The sequence below is a fragment of the Antechinus flavipes genome, chromosome 5 (genome assembly GCF_016432865.1).
Source record: "Antechinus flavipes isolate AdamAnt ecotype Samford, QLD, Australia chromosome 5, AdamAnt_v2, whole genome shotgun sequence".
Lineage (NCBI taxonomy): Eukaryota > Metazoa > Chordata > Mammalia > Dasyuromorphia > Dasyuridae > Antechinus > Antechinus flavipes.
Window position 1 is genome coordinate 231,521,768 of NC_067402.1, and position 27,037 is coordinate 231,548,804.

General features: G+C 33.4%; 1 protein-coding gene across 4 annotated transcripts in view; it reads left to right on the plus strand.

Annotated features, from left to right (window-relative positions):
* Window positions 1–27,037, plus strand: part of RPAP3 (RNA polymerase II associated protein 3) — a 52,841-nt gene that overhangs the window by 20,542 nt on the left and 5,262 nt on the right. For all 4 annotated transcript variants that reach the window (XM_051961126.1, XM_051961123.1, XM_051961124.1 and 1 more), the window contains 6 exons: window positions 1,924–2,051; window positions 5,752–5,873; window positions 22,569–22,639; window positions 22,744–22,845; window positions 25,180–25,418; window positions 26,763–26,958. In XM_051961126.1, the coding sequence (XP_051817086.1) occupies window positions 1,924–2,051; window positions 5,752–5,873; window positions 22,569–22,639; window positions 22,744–22,845; window positions 25,180–25,418; window positions 26,763–26,958 (858 nt within the window). The remainder of the gene's footprint in view (window positions 1–1,923; window positions 2,052–5,751; window positions 5,874–22,568; window positions 22,640–22,743; window positions 22,846–25,179; window positions 25,419–26,762; window positions 26,959–27,037) is intronic.

Here is a 27,037-nt window from a genome sequence, read left to right on the forward strand (position 1 = left end):
AATGTCTTTGCTGCTCTTTGGGTTACCTTCAATTTTTAATCTATATAGTATTCTGATTCTTAGCAACATAGCATTACTAGAAGAATATTAGTGTTGAAAAGTTGGATTTTTTTTTCCTAAGGAGAAATCTGACATTGATTAAAGTTTGATTTCCTTTTGTTGTCTAAGATAGAGGTAATGATAGATCTAACCCTGACTTGTTTATCTGACTGCATAAAATAGTCTGGACAGTAGGCATTCTTCATTCTCTATGGATAGTTAGAACAAACTAATGATTATAAACCATATATAGGAAGCTTGGAAAAGTTGTGGGGTTTGGTGCATTATGTAATTTCACCACCTATATAGAGTCATTCTTCCATTTGGACATTCTGTACTGGATATTCTTCATGATAGTGACCAATGCCTATATTTGCAATACCCTATTTTATGGCTGTAATGCTCTAAAAAGTATTTGATTCTAAACTAAAGTAACATGCCTACTAAAGTAGACATGGAGCACAAAGGACAGTACATCATTTCTTATTTCATGGGTTCATATAGCCAAAGAATTCATCACTTAATATGAGTGGCTATGAGTGTTGAGTTTCCTATTATTTAGTTTGGAAAAGAGACACAGTCCATGGCCAAAATGGTATTCAAAGCCTTGTCATCATGGTAGCCTCTGCTAAAGCTTTTGTTTTGCTTTGAGGACCTAGGGTCACCTTTATAACATAATAAAACATTGAAATATTTCTTTTGAGCCTATATGCATGAAAATACGAGTATTTATTTTAAAAGTTTTAATATTTTAAAATGTTAATATAATTTTGGCTGAAAATTAACATTGTAAGTAGCACACATTAAGTTTTTTAGTGAAAATTTGTGGCTGTCTTGTACATTTTCTAGAAAACAGCAAAAATTTGAACATGAATACATTAGACTTGTTATAGAAGGAATTCCTTTTTGGCCATAGAAAAGCACAGAATTTTAGCTCATGGAAAAACAAATTTATAAAGTTGTCAAGGAAGAAAATGTAAGAAATTACAATCTGTAGTTTACATATCATAAAAACAAATGACTACCAAAGTACATCTCTAATGGAATTTCTTATTGTCAACTTAACTACAGTTTTAATGGAAAATCTGTTCCTAATGTGTGTGTTTGTTACTTTTGTATATATGGAATATTTTTATTAATATATGTATACTCTTGTGGAGCATGCAAGGAGGTGAGGATGGCCTTTGGTCCCTGGGTTGGATAAATGAAAATGGGATTCAAAAGCTCCCAAACATATTCACAGGCTGCTCCACTTATACCTATGAATGCTTGTTTCAACCATATATCATGTGTATAAAACAAACTATTATAGCTACATTACAGAAAGAAGTTGAAATTAATCTTGGAACTGCTATGGTGTAGGTGTGTGGGTGTATATATATGTGTAGAACACTTGTTACAGTATCATCATCCTTTTAATTCTATGACATTAATAAGCAATAGTATTTCATTTGAAATTGTTAATATAGTTTCCTTAAGTAAGAAAAAAGATTTTTAAAAAATGACTTTCAAAAACTGAAACAGAAGTTGTCAAACAAGACACCATAAAGGTGAACTTCCACAAGGCTGAAACTGAGTTGATTTAAGTTAAGCATTTAAGGAAAACTAGTTCTAAAGATGATGATTAATGGGGGAAAAAAACTTGATAAAAGAAAATACTATCATTTAATACAGTAAACTGAGGTCAATATGTTTCAGTCTTCCTCTATTAAAATAACATTTTGTAAAAACAAATTTTTATGTTTCCTAACAGTAAAAGGTACCTTAATGTCATTTAATTTTTTTGTTGTTGATAACATGAATTTTAATAAATTTCTTTATATGTGCACACACAAACACACACTTCTGTACATCAGCTCTTACTGTTTTCTTTCCTATGTTTAGGGAAATGGATTTTTCAAAGAGGGGAAGTATGAACTAGCAATTGAATGTTATACTAGAGGTATAGCAGCAGATGGCACCAATGCTCTTCTTCCAGCCAACAGGGCTATGGCATATCTAAAGATTCAAAAGTAAGTTTTTGCAATTTCTGCTGTGTTAAAATGAAAATTGATTTTTTTTTCTTTTGTCAACCTATCAAAATGATTGACTAAAGTTCAGTTTATTACTTTGAGCACTATTTGTATTCAGTAGTTTGTAAACAGCTTTATTGTGAAATTCAGATGAAATCTTGTATAGAAAGATCATTACTCAGAGCTATTAATGTATGTTACTATATTTACATGCAGTTTAAAAAACACTAAATAGTCTACCTGCTCCAGTCTTTGTGCTAATAATACAAAGGCTCAAAGATCAGTAGGAACAGCAGTGGTTGGGAAAGGGGAAAGTAGCCACTGTGGCTTTTCCTCGTCTTCCTTATTCTAAATCTAGTTCTCTTTTACAAAACTTTCCTTTAACTTAGTCTTGCAGGTTTTAACATAAATTATTTGATAGCTAGAACTAGCACAGTATTTTTGGGATGGACAGAAGGAGGAATCCCCACTCATCATTTCATCATTGTGGGAACTTCAGTATGAGAACTTCTAATACAGATCAGCAAATTTTCAGTAATTTGTAAAGTTGCTAGTTGCCTCTATCTATCTAAAATTGTTGATCAAACTTTTGCCTTACCTTTCAAGGATTGAATAGTGATTTAAAAGTCTCAGACAGTACTTTTGTGTTATTGTATTATCTGTGTTTGAAGAGAGAAAGGAAATGAATATATGGTTCTCCTTGGTAAGGCAAATAAAGGCTCAATTGATTTTATTGTGCACTCACAAAACAAGGAGGCATTGTTTTCTGGAACATTCCATATGGAACTATCCATGTGAGTAATTGCAAAAGAGCCATCATGAAAATAATTGCAGTTTTAAGCATCAACATGTTATAGACTCTAGAAAGACAGGAAAATTTTATGTAACACCAATTTATAATACGAAGTCATTTTTAAAATTTTATGGAGATGGATAATTCAACATTATGAGCAGGAACAAGTAATAAAGGATATATATAATCAATTTTAGAAAGCAAGTAAGCATAGTTGTTCAGGACCATTTAAGATTGAAAATGATAACATAGCAACAAAAAATAGAAAAGATCTGCAAAATTTGGGCAAGGGGTTGTTTTTGTACGATGAAGCCAAGGGTTTTAATACCATAACTTCAGATGTGTTAAAGAGAACAAAGATAGAAAAAATAACTGTGTTAACGACCTAAGGTCTACAGAGCAGATTAGTGTAGGGTGCATCATGATTATTAAGACATCAAGAGATTGATTCACAAGAAATTTGAAGTCATAGAAAATATCTTAAAATTTTATTAGCACTGGAAAAAAGTGATGGAAAACATCAACTGCTGATCTGTATATATAGTTTGCTTTCCCATATATATGTTAATTTTTTATAAGAATAAGCTATACATACATTGTAAGCATCCATGATGAGAGTACTAATGAGGAATAGGTAAGCTTTGGCAAGTGGTAGAATGTAAGCTCTTTGGACACAAGAATTATTTCCTTTTTGCTTTTGTATTCTCAGCACCTAATCTAGAGCTGGTACTTAATAAATGCTTAATGACTGATAGTTCTTGAAAGATCATATCTTTACCATCAAACAATTGATTAAAATATTAGAGAATTTTAAAATCCCCCGTTCTTGTTTGTCAATTATTTTGTCAAAAAAGATTTGATTTGATGGAGAACAAAACCAGTATCTCCCATCTATACTCTTTATTTCTTTCTTTCTTTCTTTCTTTCTTTCTCTTTCTTTTTCTTTTTTTTTTGGCTGAGGCAATTGGGGTTAAGTGACTTGTCCAGGGTCATACAGTTAAGGAAGTGTTAAGTGTCTGAGGCCAAGTTTAAACTTAAGTCCTCCTGATTTCAGGGTTGGTGCTCTATACACTGTGCCATCTAGTAGCTCCTCTCCCATCTATATTTTAAAATTTTCAAAATTTTTCAGAGACTATATACACATCAATTTCAAGATAAAGAAGAAAACCTAAAGATGTTAACTCCTCAAGGAGAGTTTTGTTTTATTAATACACTTTGGAAAAACCAAATAGATGAAAAAGATCTGTTGCCTAGATTATGACAAACAGGCAGTGTGAATGGATAATAAACATTTGTGTCTAGAATTAAACCAGAAGAGAATGGACTGTATTGACTTCAGGAAATTGCAGCCCTCCTTTTCCCTGAAAACAGTGGCCCATCTTTTTAATAATGATATGAGTTACATAATATTTTAGATGTTGAAGATTGCCCTCAAAAGGCAAAGTCGAGGTAAATAATGGTTTGCAACATTCGCATTTATAGCAAATAAGGAACTACCAAAAAAGTAAAGTGTGTCATTAGAGAAAGATAGGATCTTTTAAAAAAAATCGGGCTGTTCATGTGGTAAAGAGCAAAATATAATCAACTGATGATAGATAGTTTAAGTGTTAGTATCCTTTCAACATCTGGAGAAAGTCCCTCAGTATGTTGGGTGGACTTACTGCAGTTTTTGAGAAGAACTAGACAAAAGTTGGATGGGATGAGTAGTTGTAAATGGAGCCTGATCTACATTGTTGAAAGGAACATCCAAATTTATAATATTAGAACTCGATTTGAATAAGTTATTTTATAAAAAAGAAAGTTCTCATAATAATTATTTAAACTCAAAAGAACACTTAGCAAGGTTCAAGGAATTTCTACTCAAGTTTGGAGTGTAAATATCGAGAGCTCCTTTAGAATTAATTGACTAACCGAAAAACAGTATTGTAATCAGATGACTAATGCTAATCACTTCAGAGACTTAGAGGAGCTCTAGGGTGAAAGTATTAGGCTATTCCTTTGTGACATTTATATACTTTAAAAATCTTTCCTCTCATCAAATTTAAGTTACAGGTTTTTACCTGTGCAAATCAGGTTCCATTATATTGCTAGAATACAAACAGCAAAAAGAAGATTAGTTTTATGTAGGAAATTTTACAAAAGAAAAAAAAAAAAGAAGCTACAGAATCTTATAAGAGTCTGGGTGCAAGAATTATATATGTTACCTGAATTTGTACCTATTTGTGAGAAATAGAGATTGTGATCAGGAGAAAAGAAATCATGGAGTGAAAAAATGGCAATGAAAGAGAATAATCTAAATTATTGTAGTAATCTGAATAAGGCTCTTTTAGAATATTATGTTTTCATTCATCAAGCATTTTTTTTAAGCAACCTTCATGAGCTAATTCTATATGAAGTGCTGTGATTGTGAAAATGAAAGCAGTCCTTTTTCTAAAGACCTTACTTACATTAATGCAGTAGAAAGATTTGTTGGATTTAAGAGATAAAAGAGATTTAAGAGATTAGGTAAAGAAAAGGAATAGGGAGATAAGGCTCATGCTGTTACTAAATAGCCATGTGACACAAGACACTTGGCCTCTTTATATCTTGGGTTTCCTCATTTTTAAAATAAGGGGGTTATATTGTATTGTATTGTATGATCTTTTAAGGTCTTTTCCATTCCTGGAAGGATAATACGGCTGAAAACACCTTTGATCCTCATTTTCATTTGAGATTTTACTTATGTCTTCTAACTTCACTGTTAATATCTCCAACTGATCTTAAGGTTTCAGAGACATGAAAGTATTTCCTCTTCTCAAAAAGTATGAATTCTCTTGATTGGTGTTTCATTTTAAATGGATTATTCATGTGATCTTTTAAAGATTTTTGTTAAGCTGAATTTGGAAATTGTAAAACTATGTTTATTAGATATGAAGAAGCCGAAAAGGACTGTACACAAGCTATACTCTTAGATGGTTCATATTTGAAGGCTTTTGCCAGAAGAGGTACTGCAAGAACAGCTCTGGGAAAATTAAATGAAGCCAAAGAAGGTAAGATTTTTATAGTATTTGCTACAATTTACTCATTCTGATGAGACAGATTGTAGAAGCAAGCATTTATATAGCCTTCTCCACAGATCAAGAGTAAAACCCTGTCATCCTTATCTTTATTTATTTATTCAGTAAGTATTGATGATTGAGTGGCTATTGTGTGTAAGGCACTGTGGAGAATCAAAAAAGAACAGAATAATTCCCTTGCACTAAAGGGTCATTCAGGATTTAATGTTTAGGAACATTAAAAATTGACTAGTCTGCAATTCTTATTTTGCAAATGAAGAAATCAGTAAATATTAGTTGATCTGCAAAATTATCGTGAAATAACAGATTAGGATTTGACCCAGATTTTCTTAATACTAAAGTCCAGTGTTCTTTCCTGTATACCTTAATGCCACTCATAATAAATTTCTATTTTTAACCATAATGAAGTTATCACTGATCCTAAAGTTGAGAGACAAAACTTCCATATCAATTTCATTCATTTGTTTTAATAGCATGTAATAAAACCTCATTGATTTGTAATAATTGTGGTAAAGACTAGATTGAATTAGTGAAATATCTGAAGAACACTTAAATCTTAACAGGTATTAAGCGTCAACCATGTGACAGGCCCTATGCTAAGGGTACAAGTACAAAGAATAAAAAAATTCCTATTGACAGAAAGCTTAGAAAAAGTACGTGTAAAAATATGTACGATGTAAATGTGAAGTTAATAAATTCTAATATACAACAGTAATAAAATATATAGTTTGCGAAAGAAGACATTAGCATTTAGGAGATCTGTAAGGCTGTATTTGTGCATCCTTCAAGAAAAGACCCTTTGGGTCTCTCCTGAGATTCCAGGGGGTAGATGTAGAAAAGGAGAGTGCATTTCAGGCATATGAAATGATTTAGTGCAAAGGCCTAGAGAGAGGATATGAAATACCCCATGTGAATAACAGGAAGAAAGGGGTTTTAGGCCATAGAATAGTTCAACTAGAATCAACAAAATATTCCTTAAAGAAAGCCCTCATTCTTCCATTTTTATTCTTGTATCTCCAGTGTGAGGCACTTAATAAATGCTCATTGATTCAGTAGAATTGCTATAGTGACTTAAAGTTCTTATTTTCTCTGCTGTCTTGTACCAGTATTAATCTTCAGTTAGTACACAAGTACTTTAGTCTTCCCTTTATTTTAATTACCACCAGTAACCAATTTGGGTTTCAATAAATCAGTTCTATTGAACTTTGTATTTTTAAAGCACCATGATTTTATTATGATGTCAGGTTAGGGTTCTTGGTACTACTCTGTTGATTTGCTGTTTTCTGATTGAAAAGTATACATATCATCATTGTATCCATGATACTAATTTTGGCCATCATATTAATATATAAAAATAAATAAAATATAATATAAAATATATAAAAATTGTAGCTATAACAAGAAAAATGCAGACAAGTATATTCAGAAAAGAGACAGATATGATGTAACTTTTTTGTTAGAATTGTGAGGAGTGTACTTTTTGAGAATATTAGAAATATGAGCTATAGTTGTTGCTTTGTAAAGATTCTGGTTTTAGATTATAGTACTTTTCCCATAATAACTTTTTGCTGTTTTATCAATTAACTTTTTGCTGTTTGACATATTTAGAGCTAGGAAAAGAAAATGAATGTATGATTGAAAAATCATCTTTTTTTCCCCTCCCAGACTAATATTTCATTGGTATTGTGAACTTCTGATATGAATATTCTCTTTATGCATGCAGATTAGTATCTCTTTGTAAATTAGGAGCTGGGAGAGTAGGGAGGTGGAGGCAAGATGGCAGAAAGGACACACACTTCTTTCTTATCTTCTCCCATGACCATCAGCTAATTACCAAATCCAGTCTCTGAATTAGTTCTGGACTGGCAGAATCCATAAATATTGGGAGTGCAACAAATTACCAGCAGAAGATAATTTCGAAGATTGCCAGAAAAGGACGCCAGCACGTGCTGTGCACATTCAGGGTGGTGCGGACTCCTCCAGTGGAGAATATAGGAGGAAGACTTTATAGTAGTGTTGGCTACTTTGCTCTGTTTCCAAGCCAGTAGATCAGCAGTGAAGTTATAAAATATCCAACACAAACACAAAAGGTAAAGAGTGAACACCAAAGCACCAAGTGTCACAGAACTTGGCCATGCCTACCCAACACCAGGAATGAGTCAGCACAAACTCAGTGCAGCTGCAGCCACTTCTAAGGGAAGTTTGGAAAACCACTTTTGCCCTGAAAGCAGATCCCAACTTAAAAAAAAAAAATTGAGTAAAAAGGCAAAGAGAACTCTGATCATAGATAGTTCATATGGTGAAAGAGAAGAACAGATTTCAAACCCTGAAGAGACTAAAAGCAGATTGTCTCCAGATGAATCCCCCAAAGGTGGTATAACCTAATCCCCATCACATAAGACTCTCCTAGAAGAAATTTAAAAGGATCTTTAAAAAGAGCTAAAAGAAAAATGGGAAAAGGAAAGGAAAACTTTGCAAGAGGGTTTGGAAAAAGGCACATGTAACACATTAAAAAATAGATTTGACAAAAAGGAAAAAGAAAACAACTCCCTGAAAAACAGTATTTGTGAAATGGAAAAAGTAAATAATTAACAGGAAAACAGAATTTGTAAAGTGGAAAAAAAAAAGAACTCCTTAAAAAAAGAATTTGTGAAATGGAAAAAAAATACCCTAGAACAAAACAACTCAATTAAAACTCAAATAGTTCAAAAACAAAATGAAGTTAAAAAAAAATAAGTAAAAGAAGAAAATGACTAAAAATCAGAACCAAACAAATGAAAATGAACGATGCAATGAGACATCAAGAATCAGTCAAGCAAAACCAAAAAAAAAAAGAAAGAAAAATAGAAAAAAATGTAAAATACCTACTAGGGAAAACAACTAACCTAGAAAATAGATCTAGGAGAGACAGTCTAAGCATTATTGGACTCTGAAAACCATGATGAAAAAAAGAACCTAGACACTATTTTTTCAGGAAATCATCCAAGAGAACTGCCCTGATGTCATAGAATCGGAAGGTAAAATAGCCACTGAAAGAATTCACCTCCTGTAAGAGACCCTCAAATTAAAACTCCAAGGATTGTCATGGCTAATTTTCAGAACTATCATACCAAAGAAAAAATATTACAAGCAGCCAGAAAAAAAACTATTCAAATACCGAGGAGCCACAATAAGAATTACCCAGGATCTAGCAACTTCTACCTTAAAGGATCGACGGATCTCAAATGTGATATTCTGAAAAGCAAAGGAACTTGGAATGCAACCAAGACTAAACTTCCCTGCTAAACTGAACACTTTCTTTCAGGAAAGAAGATAGGTAGGTATTCTAAGAAACAGGTGAATTCCATTTATTTCTGATGAAAGGCTAGAGCTAAACAAAAAATTTGACCTCAAAATTTAGAACTCAAGCATAAAAAGGTAAAAAGAACTCTTGAGAACTGTATTTCTGATATGGATATACATAGAGAGTCCATGTAAAATTTGATTTTACTGTTATGATATAAAAAAGGAACTAGGGGTGGAAAGGGGATTGTGCCAGAAAAGGGGAAAAATGAGGGAAATTACATCTCATAAAGAGGAAAGAAAGGAGGAGGATGAACATTGTGTGAATCTTACTCATTAGATTTGGCTCAAAGAGAACATATTGGATATGTTTGGTATACAGAAAAACTTCTCTTATTGAAAAGTAGAAGGGAAAGATGAAAAGGGAAGGAATAGGCTAAATAGAAGGAAAAAGAAATAGGGAGAAACTATAAGAAAGGGGAAGGTACTCTAAAGGGAGAAAGCAGCTTGAGGCAAGTGGTGCTTATAAGTTAAATACTGGGGAGGAGGGAAAGGGGAAAAGGAAAGAGAAAAGTATAATCCAGAGATAAGAAAATGGCAGGAAATACAGAATTAGTAGTTTTAACTATAAATGTGAGTGGAGTGAACTCTCCATTAAAGCATAAGAGGATAGCAGACTAGATTAAAAGCCAGAATCCTTCAATATGTTGTTTACCAACAAAAGCGATAAACCTTTAGTTAATTTGATTAGAAAAAGGAAAGAGGAAAACCAAATTATTAGTCTTAAAAATGAAAAGGGAGAACTTTCCACCAATGAAGAGAAAATTAGAACAATAATTAGTTACTTTGCCTAACTTTATGCCAATAAATTTGATAACCTAAGTGAAATGGAGGAATGCCTACAAAAATAGATTGCCCAGATTAACGGGGGAGGAAATAAATTACTTAAGTATTCTCATTTTAGAAAAAAGAAATAGAACAAGGTATTAAATCAACTCCCTAAATAAAAATCCCCAGGACCACACGGTTTTACATGTGAATTCCACCAGACATTTAAAGAACAATTAACTCCAAAATGATATAAACTATTTGAAAATATAGGGAATGAACTCCTACCAAAATCCTTTAGGTCATATACCATATTCCATATACCAGGAATTCAGGGCTGGTTTAATATTAGGAAAACTAATAGCATAATTGACTATATCAATAACCAAATTAATAAAAAACCATATAATTATCTCAATAAATGCAGAAAAAATATTTTATAAAATCCAATATTCATTCCTATTAAAAACACTAGAGAGTATAGGAATAAATAGACTTTTCCTTAAAATAGTATCTATTTAAAACCATCAGTATCCCCATTTAATGGGGATAAACTGGAACCATTCCCCATAAGATCGGAGTGAAACAATCTATCCCCATTATTATTCAATTTTAGAAATGCTAGCTTTGGCAATAAGAGAAGAAAAAGATTAAAGGAATTAGTGTAGGTAATGCGGAAACCAAATTATCATTCTTTGCAGATGATATGATGGTATACTTAGAACCCCAAGCTATTAGAAATAATTCACAACTTTAGCAAAGTTGCAGGATACAAAATCCACATAAATTATTAGCATTTTTATACATCACTAACAAAATCCAACAGCAAGAGATACAAAGAGAAACTCCATTTAAAATAACTGTCAATAGTATAAAATATTTGCGAATATATCTGTCAAGGGAAAGTCAGGAACTTTATGAACAAAACTGCAAAACACTTTCCACACAAAGTCAGATCTAAGCAATTATAAAAAATTCATGTGCTCTTGGATAGGTCAAGTGAATATAATAAAGATGAAAATACTACTTAATCTATTTATTTATAGCTATACCAGTCAAACTCCCCAAAAAACTATTTTACTGACCTAGAAAAAATAACAAAATTCTTCTGGCAGAACAAAAGGTTAAGAATTTCAAGGGAATTAATGAAGAGAAAAGCAATAAAGGTGGTCTAGTTGTATCTGATCTAAAACTATATTGTAAAGCAGCAGTCATCAAAACCATTTGGTACTGGCTAAGAAATAGACTAGTTGATCAGTGGAATAGGTTAGGTTTACAGAACAATATAGTCAATAACTAGCAATCAAGCGTTTGACAAACCCAGCTTTGGGGATAAGAATTCACTATTTGACAAAAACTGCTGGGAAAATTGGAAACTAGTATGGCAGAAACTAGGAATTGATCCACACTTAACACTGTACACCAAGATAAGACTAAATGGGTTCATGATTTAGGCATAAAGAATGAGATTGTAAATAAATTAGAAGAACATAACATAATTTACTACTCATATGAAAAGGTGTTCCAAATCATTACTGGTCAGAGAAATGAAAATTAAGACAACTTTGAGATCCCACTGTACACCTGTCAGATTGGCTAAGATGACAGGAAAAGATAATGACAAATGTTGGAGAGGATGTGGGAAAACTGAGACACTGATTGTTGGTGGAGTTGTGAATGGATCCAATCATTTTGGAGAGCAATTTGGAACTATACTCAAAAAGTCATGTGAATCTAACCTAGCCCACTGATCAACTAGTCTATTTCTTAGCCAATACCAAATGGTTTTGATGACTCCTGCTTTATAATATAGTTTTAGATCAGGTACAGCTAGGCCACCTTCATTTGATTTTTTTTTTTTTATTAGTTCCCTTGAAAGTCTTTTCATTAGTTCCCTTTTGTTCTTCCAGATGAATTTTTTTCCAGCTCATTAAAATAGTTTTTTGGGAGTCTAATTGGTATAACACTAAATAAATAGATTAGTTTAGGTATTATTGTCATCTTTATTATATTTGCTCGACTTATCCAAGAGCACTTATTATTTTTCCAATTATTTAGATCTGACTTTATTTGTGTAGAAAGTGTTTTGTAGTTTTGCTCATATAGTTTCTGATTTTCCCTTGACAGATAGATACCTAAATATTTTATCCTATTGGTAGTTACTTTAAATGAAATTTCTATTTGTAACTGTAACTGTGGGATTTTGTTAGTGATATATAAAAATGCTGGTGACTTATGTGGGTTTATTTTGTATCCTGCAACTTTGCTAAAGATGTGGATTATTTCTAATAGCTTTTTAGTAGAATCTCTGAGATTCTTTAAGTATACCATCATATCATCTGCATAGAGTGATAGTTTGGTTTCCTCATTAAATGCTCTAATTCCTTTAATCTCTTTCTCAACTCTTATTGCCAAAGCTAGTATTTCTAATACAATATTGAATAGTAATGGTGATAATGGGCAACCATATTTCACTCCTGATCTTATTGGGAATGGTTCCAGTTTATCCCCATTACATATGATGCTTACTGATTATTTTAAGGAAAAGTCCATTTATACTCTCAATGTTTTTAATAGGAATGGATGTTGGATTTTATCAAATGCTTTTTCTGCATCTATTGAGATGATCATATGGTTTTTGTTAATCTGGTGATTAATATAGTCATTTATGCTAATTTTCTAATATTGAACCAGCCCTACATTCTTGTTATAAATCCTACTTGGTCATAGTGTATTATCCTGAGGATGATTTTCTGTAACCTTTTTGCTAATATTTTATTTAAGATTTTTGCATCAATGTTCATTAGGGAGATTGGTCTATAATTTTCTTTCTTTGTTTTCATCCTACCTGGTTTAGGTATCATTACCATGTCTGTGTCATAAAAGGAATTTGGTAGGACTCCTTCAATCCCTATTTTTTCAAATAGCTTATACAGCATTGGCGTTAATTGTTCTTTAAATGTTTGGTAGAATTATCATGTAAATTCATCTGGTCCTGGGGGTTTTTTCTTAGGGAGTTGATTAATAGCTTGTTCTATCTCTTTTTCTAAAATGGAATTATTTAATCAATTTACTTCATCCTCTGTTAATCTGGGCAACCTATATTTTTGAAGGTTTTCATCCATTTCATTTAAGTTTCAAATTTATTGGCATAAAGTTGGGCAAAGTAACTCCTAATTATTGGTCTAATTTCCTCTTCATTAGTGGCAAGTTCTCCCTTTAAATTTTGAAGACTAACAATTTGATTTTCCTCTTTACTTTTTCTAATCAAATTTACCAAGGATTTATCTATTTTGTTGTGTTTTTTTTTTTCATAGAACCAACTCTTAGTTTTATTTATTAATTCAGTAGTTTTTTTTCCAATTTTATTAATCTCTCCTTTTATTTTTAGAATTTCAAGCATAGTGTTTAATTGGGGTTTTTTAGTTTTCTCTGTTTCTATCTTTTTTAGTTGCAAGCCTTATTCATTGATTTTTCTCGTTCTCTATTTCATGCAAGTAGGCCTCTAGAGATAGAAAATTTCCCCTTATTACCACTTTGGCTGAATCCCACACATTTTGGTATGCGCCTCATATTCTATTGTCATTCTCTTGGATGATTAATTTGTATCTATGATTTGCTGTTTCACCCATTCATTCTTTAGGATGAGATTATTTAGTTTCCAATTACTTTTTGGCCTATTTTCCCCTGTATTTTTATTGAATGTAATTTTTATTGTATTGTGATCTGAAAAAAATGCATTTATTATTTCTGTCTTTCTGTATTTGATTTTGAGGTCTTTTTGTCCTAATATATGGTCAGTTTTTGTATAGGTTCCATGAACTGCCGAGAAGAAAGTGTACTCCTTTCTGTCCCCATTTAGTTTTCTCCAAAGATCTATCATACCTCACTTTTCTAGTCTTCTCTTTTAACTTTTTTCTTATTTATTTTGTAGTTTGACTTATCTAGTTCTGAGAGTGCAAGGTTGCAGTCTCTCACTATTATAGTTTTGCTGTCTGTTTCTTCTTGCAGCTCTCTTAGCTTCTCCTTTAGGAATTTAGATGCTATACCACTTGATGCATATATGTTTAGTTTTGTTATTGTTTCATTATCTGTGCTACCCATTAGCAAGATATAGTGCCCTTCCTTGTATCTTTTCATTAGATCAATTTTTGCTTTTGCTTGATCTGAAATCAGGATGGCTACCCCTGCTTTTTTTTTACCTCATCTAAAGCATAATAGATTCTGCTCCAGCCTTTTATCTTTACTCTGTATGTATCCCCCTGCTTCATGTGTTTCCTATAAGCAACATGTTGTAAGATTCTGCCTTTTAATCCAGTCTGCTATCTGCCTCCATTTGATGGGGGAGTTTACCCCATTCACATTTATGGTTAAAATTACTAATTCTGTATTTCTTGCCATTTTGTTAACCCCAGATTATGCTTTTCTCTTTTCTTTTCCCTTTCCCCTCATCCCCAGTATTAAATTATGAGCACCACTTCCCTCATGCAGCCCTCCTTTAGGATCCCTCCCTCCGCTTAGAGTACCTTCCCTTTTCTTAAATCTTCCCTTGACAGTTTCTGTATTCCCTTCTATTTAGCCTACTCCTTCCCTTTTTCTTTTTCCCCTCCCACTTTTCAGTGAGGTGGGAGAAGTTTCTCTGTAAACTGAATATGTCTGATATTTTCTCTTTGAGCCTATTCTGATGAGAGTAAGATTCACACTATGTTCATCGCTCTCCCTTCTTTCCATCCAATATAATAGGTTTTCTTTGCCTCTTGTGAGGTTTTTTTTCCCCTTTTTTCTGGTACAATTTCTTTTCCACCTTTAGAACTTTTTGTATTATAACAGTAAAACCAAATTATACATGTACTCTGTATGTATACACATAACAGAAATACAGTCCTCAAGAGTTCTTTTTACCTTTTTATGCTTCTTTTGAGTTCTATATTTGGAGGTCAAACTTTTTGTTTAGCTCTGTTTTTTTCATCAGAAATAAATGGAAATCACCTTTTTCATTGAATATCCTTCTTCTTCCCTGGAAGAAAATGCTCAGTTTGTCTGGGTAAGTTATTCTTGGCTGTATAACAGGTTCCTTATCCTTTCGGAGTATTAGATTCCAGGCCTTTGATCCTTTAATGTGGATGCTGCTAGATCTTGGGTAATCCTTATTGTGGCTCCTCGGTATTTGAATTGATTGTTTTTTTTTTTTCTGGTTGATTATAGTATTTTTTCCTTGTTCTGATAGTTCTGGGATTTAGCCACAATATTTCTTGGAGTTTTAATTTGTGGATTTCTTTTAATAGGTGATCGATGAATTCTTTCAATGTCTATTTTACCTTCTGTTTCTATAACATCTGAGCAGTTCTCTTTGATGATTTCCTGAAAAATAGGCTCTTTTTCATCATGATTTTCAGGGAGTCATCTATTTTCCAGGTCTGTTGTTTTCCCAAGTACGTATTTAACATCTTTTTCTATTTTTTCATTTTTTTGATTTTGCCTGATTCTTGGTGTATCCTCGAGTCATTCATTTCCATTTGTTCAATTCTGATTTTTAATGAATTATTTTCTTCATTTGCTTTTTTAATTTTTTTGGTAATTGTCCAATTGAGTTTTTAAATGGGTTGTTTTGTTCTGTGGAATTTTTTTCCCCACTTCACCAGTTTTGTTTTTTAAGGAATTATTTTCTTTTTTCCAATTCACTAATTCTGTTTTTCAGGGAGTTGTTTTCTTTTTCCACTCTTTTAATGAGTTACATGCCTTATCAGACCCTCTTACAATGCTTCCCTTTCCTTTCTCCATTTTTCTTCTAGCTTTCTTATAAGAGCCTTTCTTCTATGAGAGCCTTATGTGGTGAGAACTAGATCATATCTACCTTTGGGTTTTCATTCAGTCTCTTTGGGGTTTGAAATCTATTCTCTTTCAGTATAGAAGCTATGTATAGTTAGAGCCTGCTTTGCCTTTTTACTCATTTTAACAGAAAAGAAAAACAACAACCAAAAAAACCTGCTGCAGTCCGCTTATGGGGAAGTGGGGCATTTCCAGGTTGCCTCTACAGACAACAGGAAATAGCAATGAAGCAGCAATGGGACAGCAGTGGCTGCGCTGCGGTTGAGATTGTACTGAATCCCTCCCAGTGCTATGTGGGCCTGGTCCCAAGAGATTCTAGCATTTTGGGGTTATAGTCTTTATCCTTTGTGTTTATAGCTTCTCGGCTGATCTACTGGCTTGTTGCCAGGGCAGATTAGTCAACACTGTGGCAGATTTTCCACTGGTGAAGACCACACCTCGCTGGCTTCTGATCTGCTCAGCGTGAGTTGTTTTCTGTGCTCTCACTATCAGAAAGATGGGTGTGTCCTCTCTGCCATCTTGGCTCTGCCCCCAAGCTATTGGTATTGTTGAGAAAAATATGAAGCCCTTGTCTGTAACTGGTGAGATCTGGTCACAGTTTTGTATACCTTCTTCATCCATAGAAAGGGTGGGATTCCAAGGACAGGGAGTGATGAGGAGATTTTAATTTTAGTTTTTATTATATTAATACTACAATATAATGCAAGTGTTCATTTCTTTAGTCTATTACATGTATAGGTGTTTTGTTTGTATTAGTGCACTAAAGCAATTCGAACATTCATTTTTCTAATTTCTTCTGAAGTATCTTGAGCCTTCTTAGATCCCTGTCCTTGGAATCCCATCCTTTCTATGGATGAAGAAGGTATACAAAACTGACCAGATCTCACAAGTTACAGACAAGGGCTTCATATTTCTTAGCAAAAAAGGGAGTAAAGAATATTTTTTATCAACTTTTTTCAGGGCAGACTGTCAATTTCATTTTTTTTTTAAATTATTGTTCTTTCCATTTATTTTGTGGAAAATCAGATTTTGCTCTAGATTTTAGCTAATGTCTCGGATGCCTTTGTTATTTTGTAAACAGTTTCTTTGGAGGAAAGATAGTGGTCAATAGTTGGCTTTGTTAGAGTACAGATTGACTCAAGCAATTTCTAATTTAAATTATAGTTTAATCTTAGAGCAAATTATGGAGAAATTCTATAATAATGAAAAAGTCAAAAGTTTTCAATTTCAGTTTTATATTTACCCTACAGACAGTATTGGATATCCCCTTAGAAAATCTAGTTGAGAGAGTCTAACTTCTCCAAACATTAAGGATATTCCCAAATTCTGCTGTAATCAGAATATCAAGAGAGACCAGGGACACTTTTACAGTATTAATTATTAATTTTTGAAGTGTCTACATATTGTAATACCATTGTATGTTGTTTTGCTTACTTTGTTATTTATTAGTTCATGTCTTTCCAAGCTTCTCTGAATTTTTCATATTACTTTGGTACAGTAATATTACATTATATACACTACAATTTGTTTAGGTGTTTGCTTCCACAAAAGGTGTTGCTCTGAATATTTACATGTATGGGATATGGATTATTCTTTTTGCATTTGGCCACTTTAAGTCATAGCACTGAAGTAGGGGTGAGTGTCAGGGAAGTGTTTCTACTAAGGATCTCAGGATCTTTTGATATGAACATTTTACTCTATACCTTCTTACAATTCCAAATATCTTCCCATAATTATTAGACCAACTCAAAACTATTTTACCAGTTATTATGTTCTGTTGTTTGCCAGTTTGCTCCAGGGTTTGGTTTTGTTTTGCATTTTTCCCATGATTAGTGATTTGGAGTAATTTTTATTATGGTTGTTAATGATTTGCAAGTCTTTTGAGAAATGTTTGTTGATATTCTTTGACCACTTATTCATTGGAAAATAATGAGTGGCTCTTAAGTGTATGTAGCTATATTAATTTTCCAAAATTTGGATATCAGATTCTTATTAGTCAAACCTTTATCAGAACTACTTGATGGAAAGATTATTTTCCCAATCAACAGCTTTCATTCTTACCTAAGTTGTATTGGATTTTTTTTTTGCAGGCAGAAGCTTTTCAGTATCACATAATTAACATTAGAATATATTTTATCTTTTACAATCTTTGTATCAGGAGGACCATAAATGTTCAAGGTGTTTGTTCCTCCTCTTTTGAATTTTTTAATGGTTTGACCTTTCCTTTTTGACCTTTTCTTCTATCCAATTTGAATTTATTATGATATAGTATAAGATTTTGGTCTAAACCTAATTTTTGTTAAATTGCTTTGCATTTTCCCCAGCATATTTCTTGTTCAAAAATTCTTCCCAAAGTAAATCATCCTTGTGAATTCTCCAACAACTAACCATTGATTATGTCACCAACCAAGTGAGAAGCATAGGAGTGACAAGCCCTTCCCCTCCCCCAGCTTCCACATCAGCCACCATTTGGAGAGGCATTGGTGGAGAAGATCACCATCCCAATTCAACAAGTATTTATTAAGTATTTACTATGTGCTATGCATTATGCTAAGTACTAAGAATACAAATATATGCAGAAAGCAAAACAGGCCTATAAAAAGAAGGCGAAAAGCAATAGGAAAGAAGGCAAAAATCCCAAGGGTATAAAAGCCATCCTAGAGGGAGAAAAGAGGCATAGTTGGCATGAGAGGATCAGAAATGTACCATCCAATCAGAGAGAGGGGCTGAAGGGGCAGAAGGTACTTCCAATATTTCAAGGCATGGGTTAGAGTACACTTCCAAGGTGCACAAATTTCTAGGATACAATTGAAGCTGTCCGGACTCCAGCTGCCATACATTAAACAGACAGGCAGCCTAACTGAAGCAACGTAACTCCCTGGAGAAGTCACAGGAGGTACTGTGTGCTAGGTAGGTCAGGCCATCACTATCATTTTTACCCTACTCAGATCCTACTAGATATCCTACCAGTATCCTGAACCTAAGAGTCTTAAGAAGCTTTAATGCTTTCAACATAGTACCCTTAATCATCATGCTAGGAAGCAGTTCTTATGGAAGTTGTAAGCTAGCACCTGCTTCTGCAGGAGCTACATCCATATCAACTGAAGACCCAGAAAAGAAAATTCTTGTCACCAAAGTCTTTGGTACCATCAAATAATTTAGTATCAGAGATTGATAGGATTTTTATCAGTAAAAGTGACATTAAAGAAGAACCATTACCATTTGCTTTACTATTGTAATCTAAGGACCATGGGACCTTTCCATTTAATTTGCAGTTGAAGTCTTCCATATGTGTTGTCTTCCCCATTAGAATTTGTATCCTTAGCACAGTGCTTTACACATGGTAATGTAATAATTATCTTCATGGCATACTTTTTAACTTTTTTTCTTGTTAGATTGCTGAATTTTCTGAATTTAGAAATTGCTCATAGGCACTGATAGAGCAGAGATAACCCATATTGTCCTAGAAAGACTAAATATATTAAGTGTAAATAAGGCTCTTGTTGCTTACTTTAGCTAGTAAAGTAATTTCTCAACTGGGATGGTGTTCTTTAAGAAAGAAACATTTCGTTGATACATTTTAAATATTAAAATTGTTTCTGAATATATTTTCTTCACTACTTTTTCTTCTCTTGATGTTTTGAGCCTTCTCTCCTTTTAAGAAAGAAAAACAGTTAAGCAGAAACCCAGTTGATCTAGCAATCTACTCTGACAGTGAAGATAACATTTTTTTCCCCATAATCTTTATATCTTCAAGGAAAGATGAGAAGTACGTTTTTAATGTCATAATACATCAATGATATAACTATATTAACATGTCAAGAATACAGTTATATATATGTGTTGCCTGAGGAAATTGTGAGTTTCAATTTTATTGAAATCCTTGAAGCCAGATGTAATTGAGAAAATTATTTTTTAGGTTTACGCTTGAACTAAGAGTGACTGAAATCCCTCCCAGCTTGAAATTCTGTGATTCCGTGGATTAGCTGACTTGTTATATTTAGACCAGAGTAGGCAGTCAAAAAATGCCCAGTAGAATTTGATGCTTTTTTAAAGTAGGGAATCCACTTAGCAAGAAACTAGCTTTCTGGGCTTATTTGGTTATTACTGCAATTTTATATGCTAGCTTATCACTTTGGCCTATCTCAAAAGCCAGACTATATAACTTGGTCCACTGAGTGTCAAATCTTTTATTTGTTTTTAATCAGTTAAGGCCAGCTCATTTGAAAACAAGATTTTTGACTACTCTTATTTATAGCAAAAGATGATTTGAGATACTGAATGATTTCAAAATATAGTGGAATCTAAACTATATAGGAAGGCATATGGTGAGAAATATTTATCATTCATTTGGTAATAGACCAGTATGATATAAAGAATACATTGTTTGAATTTAGATGAAAGAGAAATTCCATGTAGATAGTGAGATCTTCTAAATATTCCTTTGAAGATGTCAGAGAGCTGATTACATTAAAATCAGAATGCTACAATAGGCCCTCTCTTATTTTGATTGATGATCACACAAAAGAACAGAGCTTAATAATAGGGGGAAAAAATGAATGAAGAATGTCTACTGTCCTGGGGGACAAGCAATAAACCGTTTATTAAGGACCTGCTGTATGCCAGGAACTGCCTAGATTCTGATGTAGTTATATAGGTAGCTTTAAATGAAGCATTTCTTCAGTATTTAAACTTTGGATAGACTACAAATGAGCTGGGTCCTGAATTGAATATGTGAAAGGAAGTGGCTGGATTGCAGTTCAGAAATTGTATGGTGCATTTAATGATCCCAAGTTGCTTTTCCTTGATGGACAAGTTTCCTTATTATTTATTTTTATTGATATTTCTTGCTTTATATCAATTTTGTTTCCAGTCTTATCTCTCACCCTCCCCAGTAAGCCAGCCTTAATAACAAAGATTTTGAAAGAAAACAAACAGTTCTGCAAAACCAGCCAGAAGTTCAAGTGTTTGACTTTTTTTTTTTTTAGGATAATTCTGGATTGGGGGAGAAGGGGAGGAAAGATGAAGAATCCTGTTTTTAGTTGATCAATGTTATTAGATAAACAAGTGATTTTTTTAAAGATAATTTTCTGTTGGAAGTTGCACAAAATAACAATTAGACACATATTAGAAAACTCTTAAAAAGATGTCACCCATTTTCTGTCCCACTTATTTGATCTAGGTGTTCTCTGGAGATCATGGGGAAGGAAGGAAAGTTGGGCTTTTCAATGAAGTCTTCACTGATCACCCTAATCTGGTAGTGATTTCCTCTCTCCCAGCCTTCATAGTTCTTTGTGGGTGACTTTTAATTGTCCTTACTTCATTTCCCTTTGTATTAAAGTTATTTGTATATATGTTTTAACCTTAAAAATTTGTTTTCTGAAGGTTTGAATCCCTCCCAAAACCCTGCAAAAAGCAGGTGCTTAGTTGCTATATTTTTAAGTTTTATTTTTCTATTTTTTAAATAAACTTATAAATAAATAGCATTTTTCTTTTTTGTTTTCTTCCCCTGCACTACAATTTGTTATAGCAGAGAGCTCACCATGGAGTCAAGGAAACATGAGTTTAAGTCCTTTCTCTGGCATATACTATCTGACATTGGGAAAATCACTTTAACTTCTCAGTGCCCCTAGATAACTCTACTACTTGTCAGCATTGGTAGAAAAAAGGTCTTCACTAGTTCCTTTACCTATACAAATATCTGGATTGTAGTCCCAGCCTTGCAAAAATGTCCTTATGTAAGGGGAACTTAGGAGCACAAAACTATGAACTAGCCCCCAGAATAATAGTAGGGGGGTTGACTTTCAAAAGATAGAACTTTTTTGCAAGGCCGGGACTATTCTTTAGATAGTTTTTTCATTTGATTAAAGCAGCACAGATTTTAGTCATCATTCTCTTAATAATAGCAAGTAAGAGTCATTTCTTATAGTGTAGAAGTGATTTGGAATTCTCAAAGTCTATTCCAATAGGGTATAAATATAAATTTGACAGGTCTTATTTAAGGACTTGGAATATAAAATCTAGTCATCTCTTGTCTAAGATCTGTCTTCCACAAATTTGGCCATGCCATTTGCCTCCTAAAAAGCTTTCAGTGATATTCTTTATCTTTCCTTATTTCATATTATTTCCCTTCATTCTCTCTACCTCTAGCCAAGATGTACTGCCAGCTGTTTCCTGAATATAGCATTTCATCTGTCTTTTCTTCATTTGCGCAAGCTTCCTCTTATTTATTTCCCAAAATATTTTTAACCTGGAGCCTGCTTCGAGTTAACTTGTTAATGTTCTTAACTTAACTTGTTAATGTTCTTTCCCTCCCTCAATTACTTTTTTCAATTTATCTGTGTATATATGATATCTCCCCAGTAGAATGTAAAGGGACTTTTATAACATCTTTATATTCCCCAGTTCCTAGCATGGTGCTTTGAACCTAATAGGCTTTTTATAAATATATATTGATCTAAATTGAAATGTTGATATATTCAAGGGAAGAAACTAAGACTGATTTACCCTATTCAAATATAGAAAATATAGCAAATACAGAAAAATAGAATCTACTCGTGATCTTCATTTCAGTTATTGTCAAATGCAGTTCTCCCCCTGAATGACTTGCTCTGTTTTCTAACACGTTTAATTGTGATCTTGATAGAAAGACATGAAATTATTATCTGAACATATAATCTCCTGAACTTATTAAATACTTTGTCTATTGTGTTTTCCCCCCCTTTTCAGACTTCACAATGGTTTTAAGTCTTGAACCAGGGAATAAGCAAGCGATAGGTGAACTTTCCAGGATTAAAAAAGTATGTATTTTTGTTAACTTTGAAGTTTTAAAGCATAAAAATTTTGAATTTGTTTTATATTTCACTTGAGAATATCAGATAATCATTTCACATTCATTTTTAAGGAACTGATTTTAAAAGGGCTATGGGCTGATGTTTTTGATAAATCAACTGAAAGGCGAAACTTGGTAAAATCCATTGATAAACCATTTCATCTTAGATCAGATGTAAGTACAACTTTTTTTCCAGGAATTTGCTTTTCTCTTTAATATTAGTGTTATCTCAATAAATATTGAAAATTTATTTGCATTTATAAATTTGAAAAATCAAAGATGTTTGAAAGGCAAATATGGAAGGCTCTACTTTGAGCAATTGTGTTAGTATATCTGTCAGTCTCTTTTTAACTCTATCCCTCAGGGACTTGCCTTATAGAAGTTGGGAGGGAGAAAGATTCGGGTTGATTAAAAAGATACTCTCTGTTATCATCTCCTATTTCTACCCTTCCTCTGTTCTTGGACAATTTTCTTTATGTAGATAAAGTATCTGTGGGATATAGAGTACAGGTGTCTAGGGATGGCAACTTCTGCATTCCAGGAACAAAGATGTGGTTGAAGGGGGATTAATGTGATGACCACGTATTTAAAACCAGCCAGAGTCAGGAATTCAGGTTAAGGGGAAAATCTTCAATCTTTATTCTCAGTAGAGGTGAAGAAGGATTACGATAGCAATATGGGTAGCTGTGAAAGGAAGCCAGACAGTAGAAGTGAAGGGGGATTGCAAGTGAAAGGGGGAGGTGAGGTGAAGGGGGGTCACGATAGCAACGTGAGCATCTGTGACAAGACGCCAGCCAGCAGTCTCTCTTTCCGCTTCCCTTTTCACTCCTGCCTCCAGCCACCAAAATCGTCATTTCCTATACAACACATCAGGACTTGCACAAAGAGTGGGCGGGGGCCATTAATAATAAAATATTAATAGAGTATGGTCCAATTACTATTTAGCCTCACGTGCTTGGGAACTCAGTGCATCAACTCAAGCCTCAGCCCATTACAGATTAAGGTGAAGAAGAATGAGGAATAGAACAAAATATTGGGACCCAAAGACCAGAGCTGGTGTGACAGGTGATGGGGAATCATACATGGATTCTGTGAAGGGTTTGGTTACTTAGGAGGTAGGGTAAGTTAAAGTTTATTAAGGACTCTTTTCTGACTAAAAAGTCTGCTTAACAGTCCTCTCTTCCTCTCTTTTTCATTCTTTCCACTACCCCTTTGATATCTCTTTCCACTACCCCTTTGATATCCTACCCTCTACCTGTTTCCCTGCTTACCCACTACCCTCCATTCTGTCTTTCTGCCCTATACTCTTGGAGTTTTCCTAAACATCATAGTCTTCAGTCTCCTCACTTGGTTCTTTCCACTGATTCTTCTCTACATTTTTCTTCTAACCCACCCATGATATTGTCACCTCCCTTTCCCCCCATTCCTTGCTCCCAAGTACCTTGATTCTTTAACCACTTGTCTTTCTGTAAATCTTTGCTGCTTCTTTCCCCTTCTTTTGTTTATATTCGTTTCCTCAATCTTTCCTCTACTTTCTATTTTCTATTCTCCTTCCAACATTTCTCTTCCCTTTTCCAGTTTCCTTATCTTTCCTTTGCTCCAGAGGATTATCTTTTTCCTAGAGAAAGCGGAGGTGAAGGAAGAATAGTGAGCTTCCTTTAGAAGCCACTACACTGTGCACTACTTCCATCATATCCAAGGAAGCTAGGATAATATGTCCAGAGCCTCAGAAAGCATGAGCAGTCCCTAATCTCCACCACTACTCTTAAGTATCTTCTCCACCAATTCCTCAGTCTTTTATGTACCCAATATCCTCACCTGTCCTGTGAGGTAAGGTTGAGAAAAGGTCAGCCCCTAGTGGGGACTTAACTTCATAGTTAACTTAAGGTAGGCCATGTTCTCTGCAACCTCTACTCTATCTGTATCCCAGGTTCTCAGCTCTGGAAAGAAGCAGTATATCACTGCTGGGGAGGTACCAGTACCTGTGAGCTGCTTCTGAGCCAAAGCTGTCTTGACATGAGGTCCAATTCTGGAAATTCAGTGCTAGAGAAGTTAGGGATGGAACCCAAGACTTGCTGGATTTTTGTCTTCCCTTCACCCTTGCCAGATGAAAAGTTGTTATTACAATAGGAACTTTGTAGAGGACTTCAGTAGTTGAGATTGTGGTTCTTTGTAATATTATGGTGGAGGGGCTTCTGCAGGTTTGGCAGAGAACCTTGGACTTGGAACTCAGAAAGACAAAGCATTAGGTGAACTGGTGACTGGAATTCTAGATCTTTCAGAGATCTTTATGTTTTGAGGTCTTTATGTTTTGAAAATAACCTGGTTCTAAAGGGATCCACCAAGCTTTGAATATGTCTGAAGAAAGTTGGCCAAAAAAGCATAGTGTCCCTTGAATTTATCCAAATGTTTGTGGTATTGATGGTAATATATTAAACCATTAGTATGCATGTGTGTGTGTATGTGTGTGTGTATGTATAAAAGAACTGACTTCACCATCCAATTTAGAAACCATTGAAGACAATCATCATTGAAGAAATCGGTGACTTGGTACAAAGTATTGATTTGCCTGCAACAAATACCATTTCTGTGTTAGAGACCAATTGTATTGATACAACAGATGTTGTGAAGGCTTCAACTTTTACAACTAAAAAGAATGCAAATCAAGGTGATCTTTTGCCCACAAGTGATACTCCAAAAGCAAAAGTATCAAAAATAGAAGAAATCACAGACACTTCAGTCCTACAGTAAGTACAAATGTGTACTTTGCCAGCATTCTATTGGGGATATGATTGCCATGGAAAAATTTACTTCTTTTATTTATTCTGACCTTTATTACTATCAAAAGCAAAAACAGTTGTGCAGTTTTGACTTAAGTAGAATCATATAATTAAATTTTCACCAGTGGTTTTTTTTTTTTTTTTTAAGTGTAATATCTGAAATTTTGTTTAAGGAAACACAAGGAAAGATACTAAGACCTTTATTGTTGCTTGTCTACTACAAAAAATTAATTTGGGGGACACACTGTCCAACATTGTGCAAACATAGTATTAGTTATTGTCTTTACAAACAGTGATTATTTTTATGTACATGAAAATAAACTGAAATATATTGATGGTCAGTGAAATATATCGATGGTCAGAGAATTTAATGTCATTGAGTCAGTCACTACTTCAGGTCATCATCATCAATCTAGTTTGCTTCTTTATTGCTCAGTTGAATGATGTTAGAGAGAATTTGATGTTAATGATAAAGTTTGGTTATAGATTATTAATGATAGTGCTGTGAGAATATATATATGATTTTAATCTCTTAAAATTTGGTAATAAACTTTGCTTAAACTTATTAATTTAAAAATATTCAAAAGATGGTGATAGCTTCAATTATAGCATTGAAAATGTTTTTATATGTTTCACATATTTGATTTTACATTTTTAAAAATAATCAAGTTTTCCCCTGGTGGTGGAAAAATATGTGGTAATAATTAACGCATGTATATAAGCTAAATTAAGCAAGATTTTATTTCAGCTTAAATTTCATAAACTTTTAATAAAAGTGATTGCTTCATCAAAAAATTAACCTAATAAGAAGGTACTTACTAAAGGGAAACATTTTTCCTCTGATTTTAATTTTATTCAGAATTTTGCTGACAACTTTTTAAAAGCTTTTGCTTTTTATTAAGACTGGAACCAAAGTTTTTTTCAATGTTTGATAAGTACAAGGTTTTCAATTACATCTATCCTTTTTTCTCCAAATCTTTTTTTAGTTCTAAGGTGGGGAAAATTACAACATAGAACTAAATGGTCTCTAGAGAGAATGTGTGGTCTAATTCAGTTTTTTATTTATGATATTTTTCCCAGGCAAGAACTTTAGTTCAGGTAACCTGATGTCTAATGGAAGGAAACTTTGGTTCAATTCTTGCTTGACACCTAGATTTAAGTGACCATGGGCAAAACCCTCTAACGTTCCTGAGCTTCAATTTGTTCATATGAAATAAAGATATTATCTCTAGTACCACCCTCAAAGACTTGTTTGAGTCAAATAAAACGAAATAATATATAGCACTATATAAGGTATTCAATGTATTTCAGACCTCATGCCAATATAAAAGTGGAGTCATCAACTGCACATCAGTCTTTCAGCAGGAAAAATTGCACTGAAGTAAAAAAAATAACTGCTTCATTTATTACAACGATTCTTCCACCAATACCTGCAAACTCATTTCAGCTTGAATCTGATTTCAGAAAGCTGAAGAATTCTCCAGATATGTTATATCAGTACCTAAAGGTAAGCAATGTGTTAGCAGTTCTATTTAAAACTTTAATTGTCATAATCAACCTTGAGCCCTGAAGAACAGAAGAGAAAA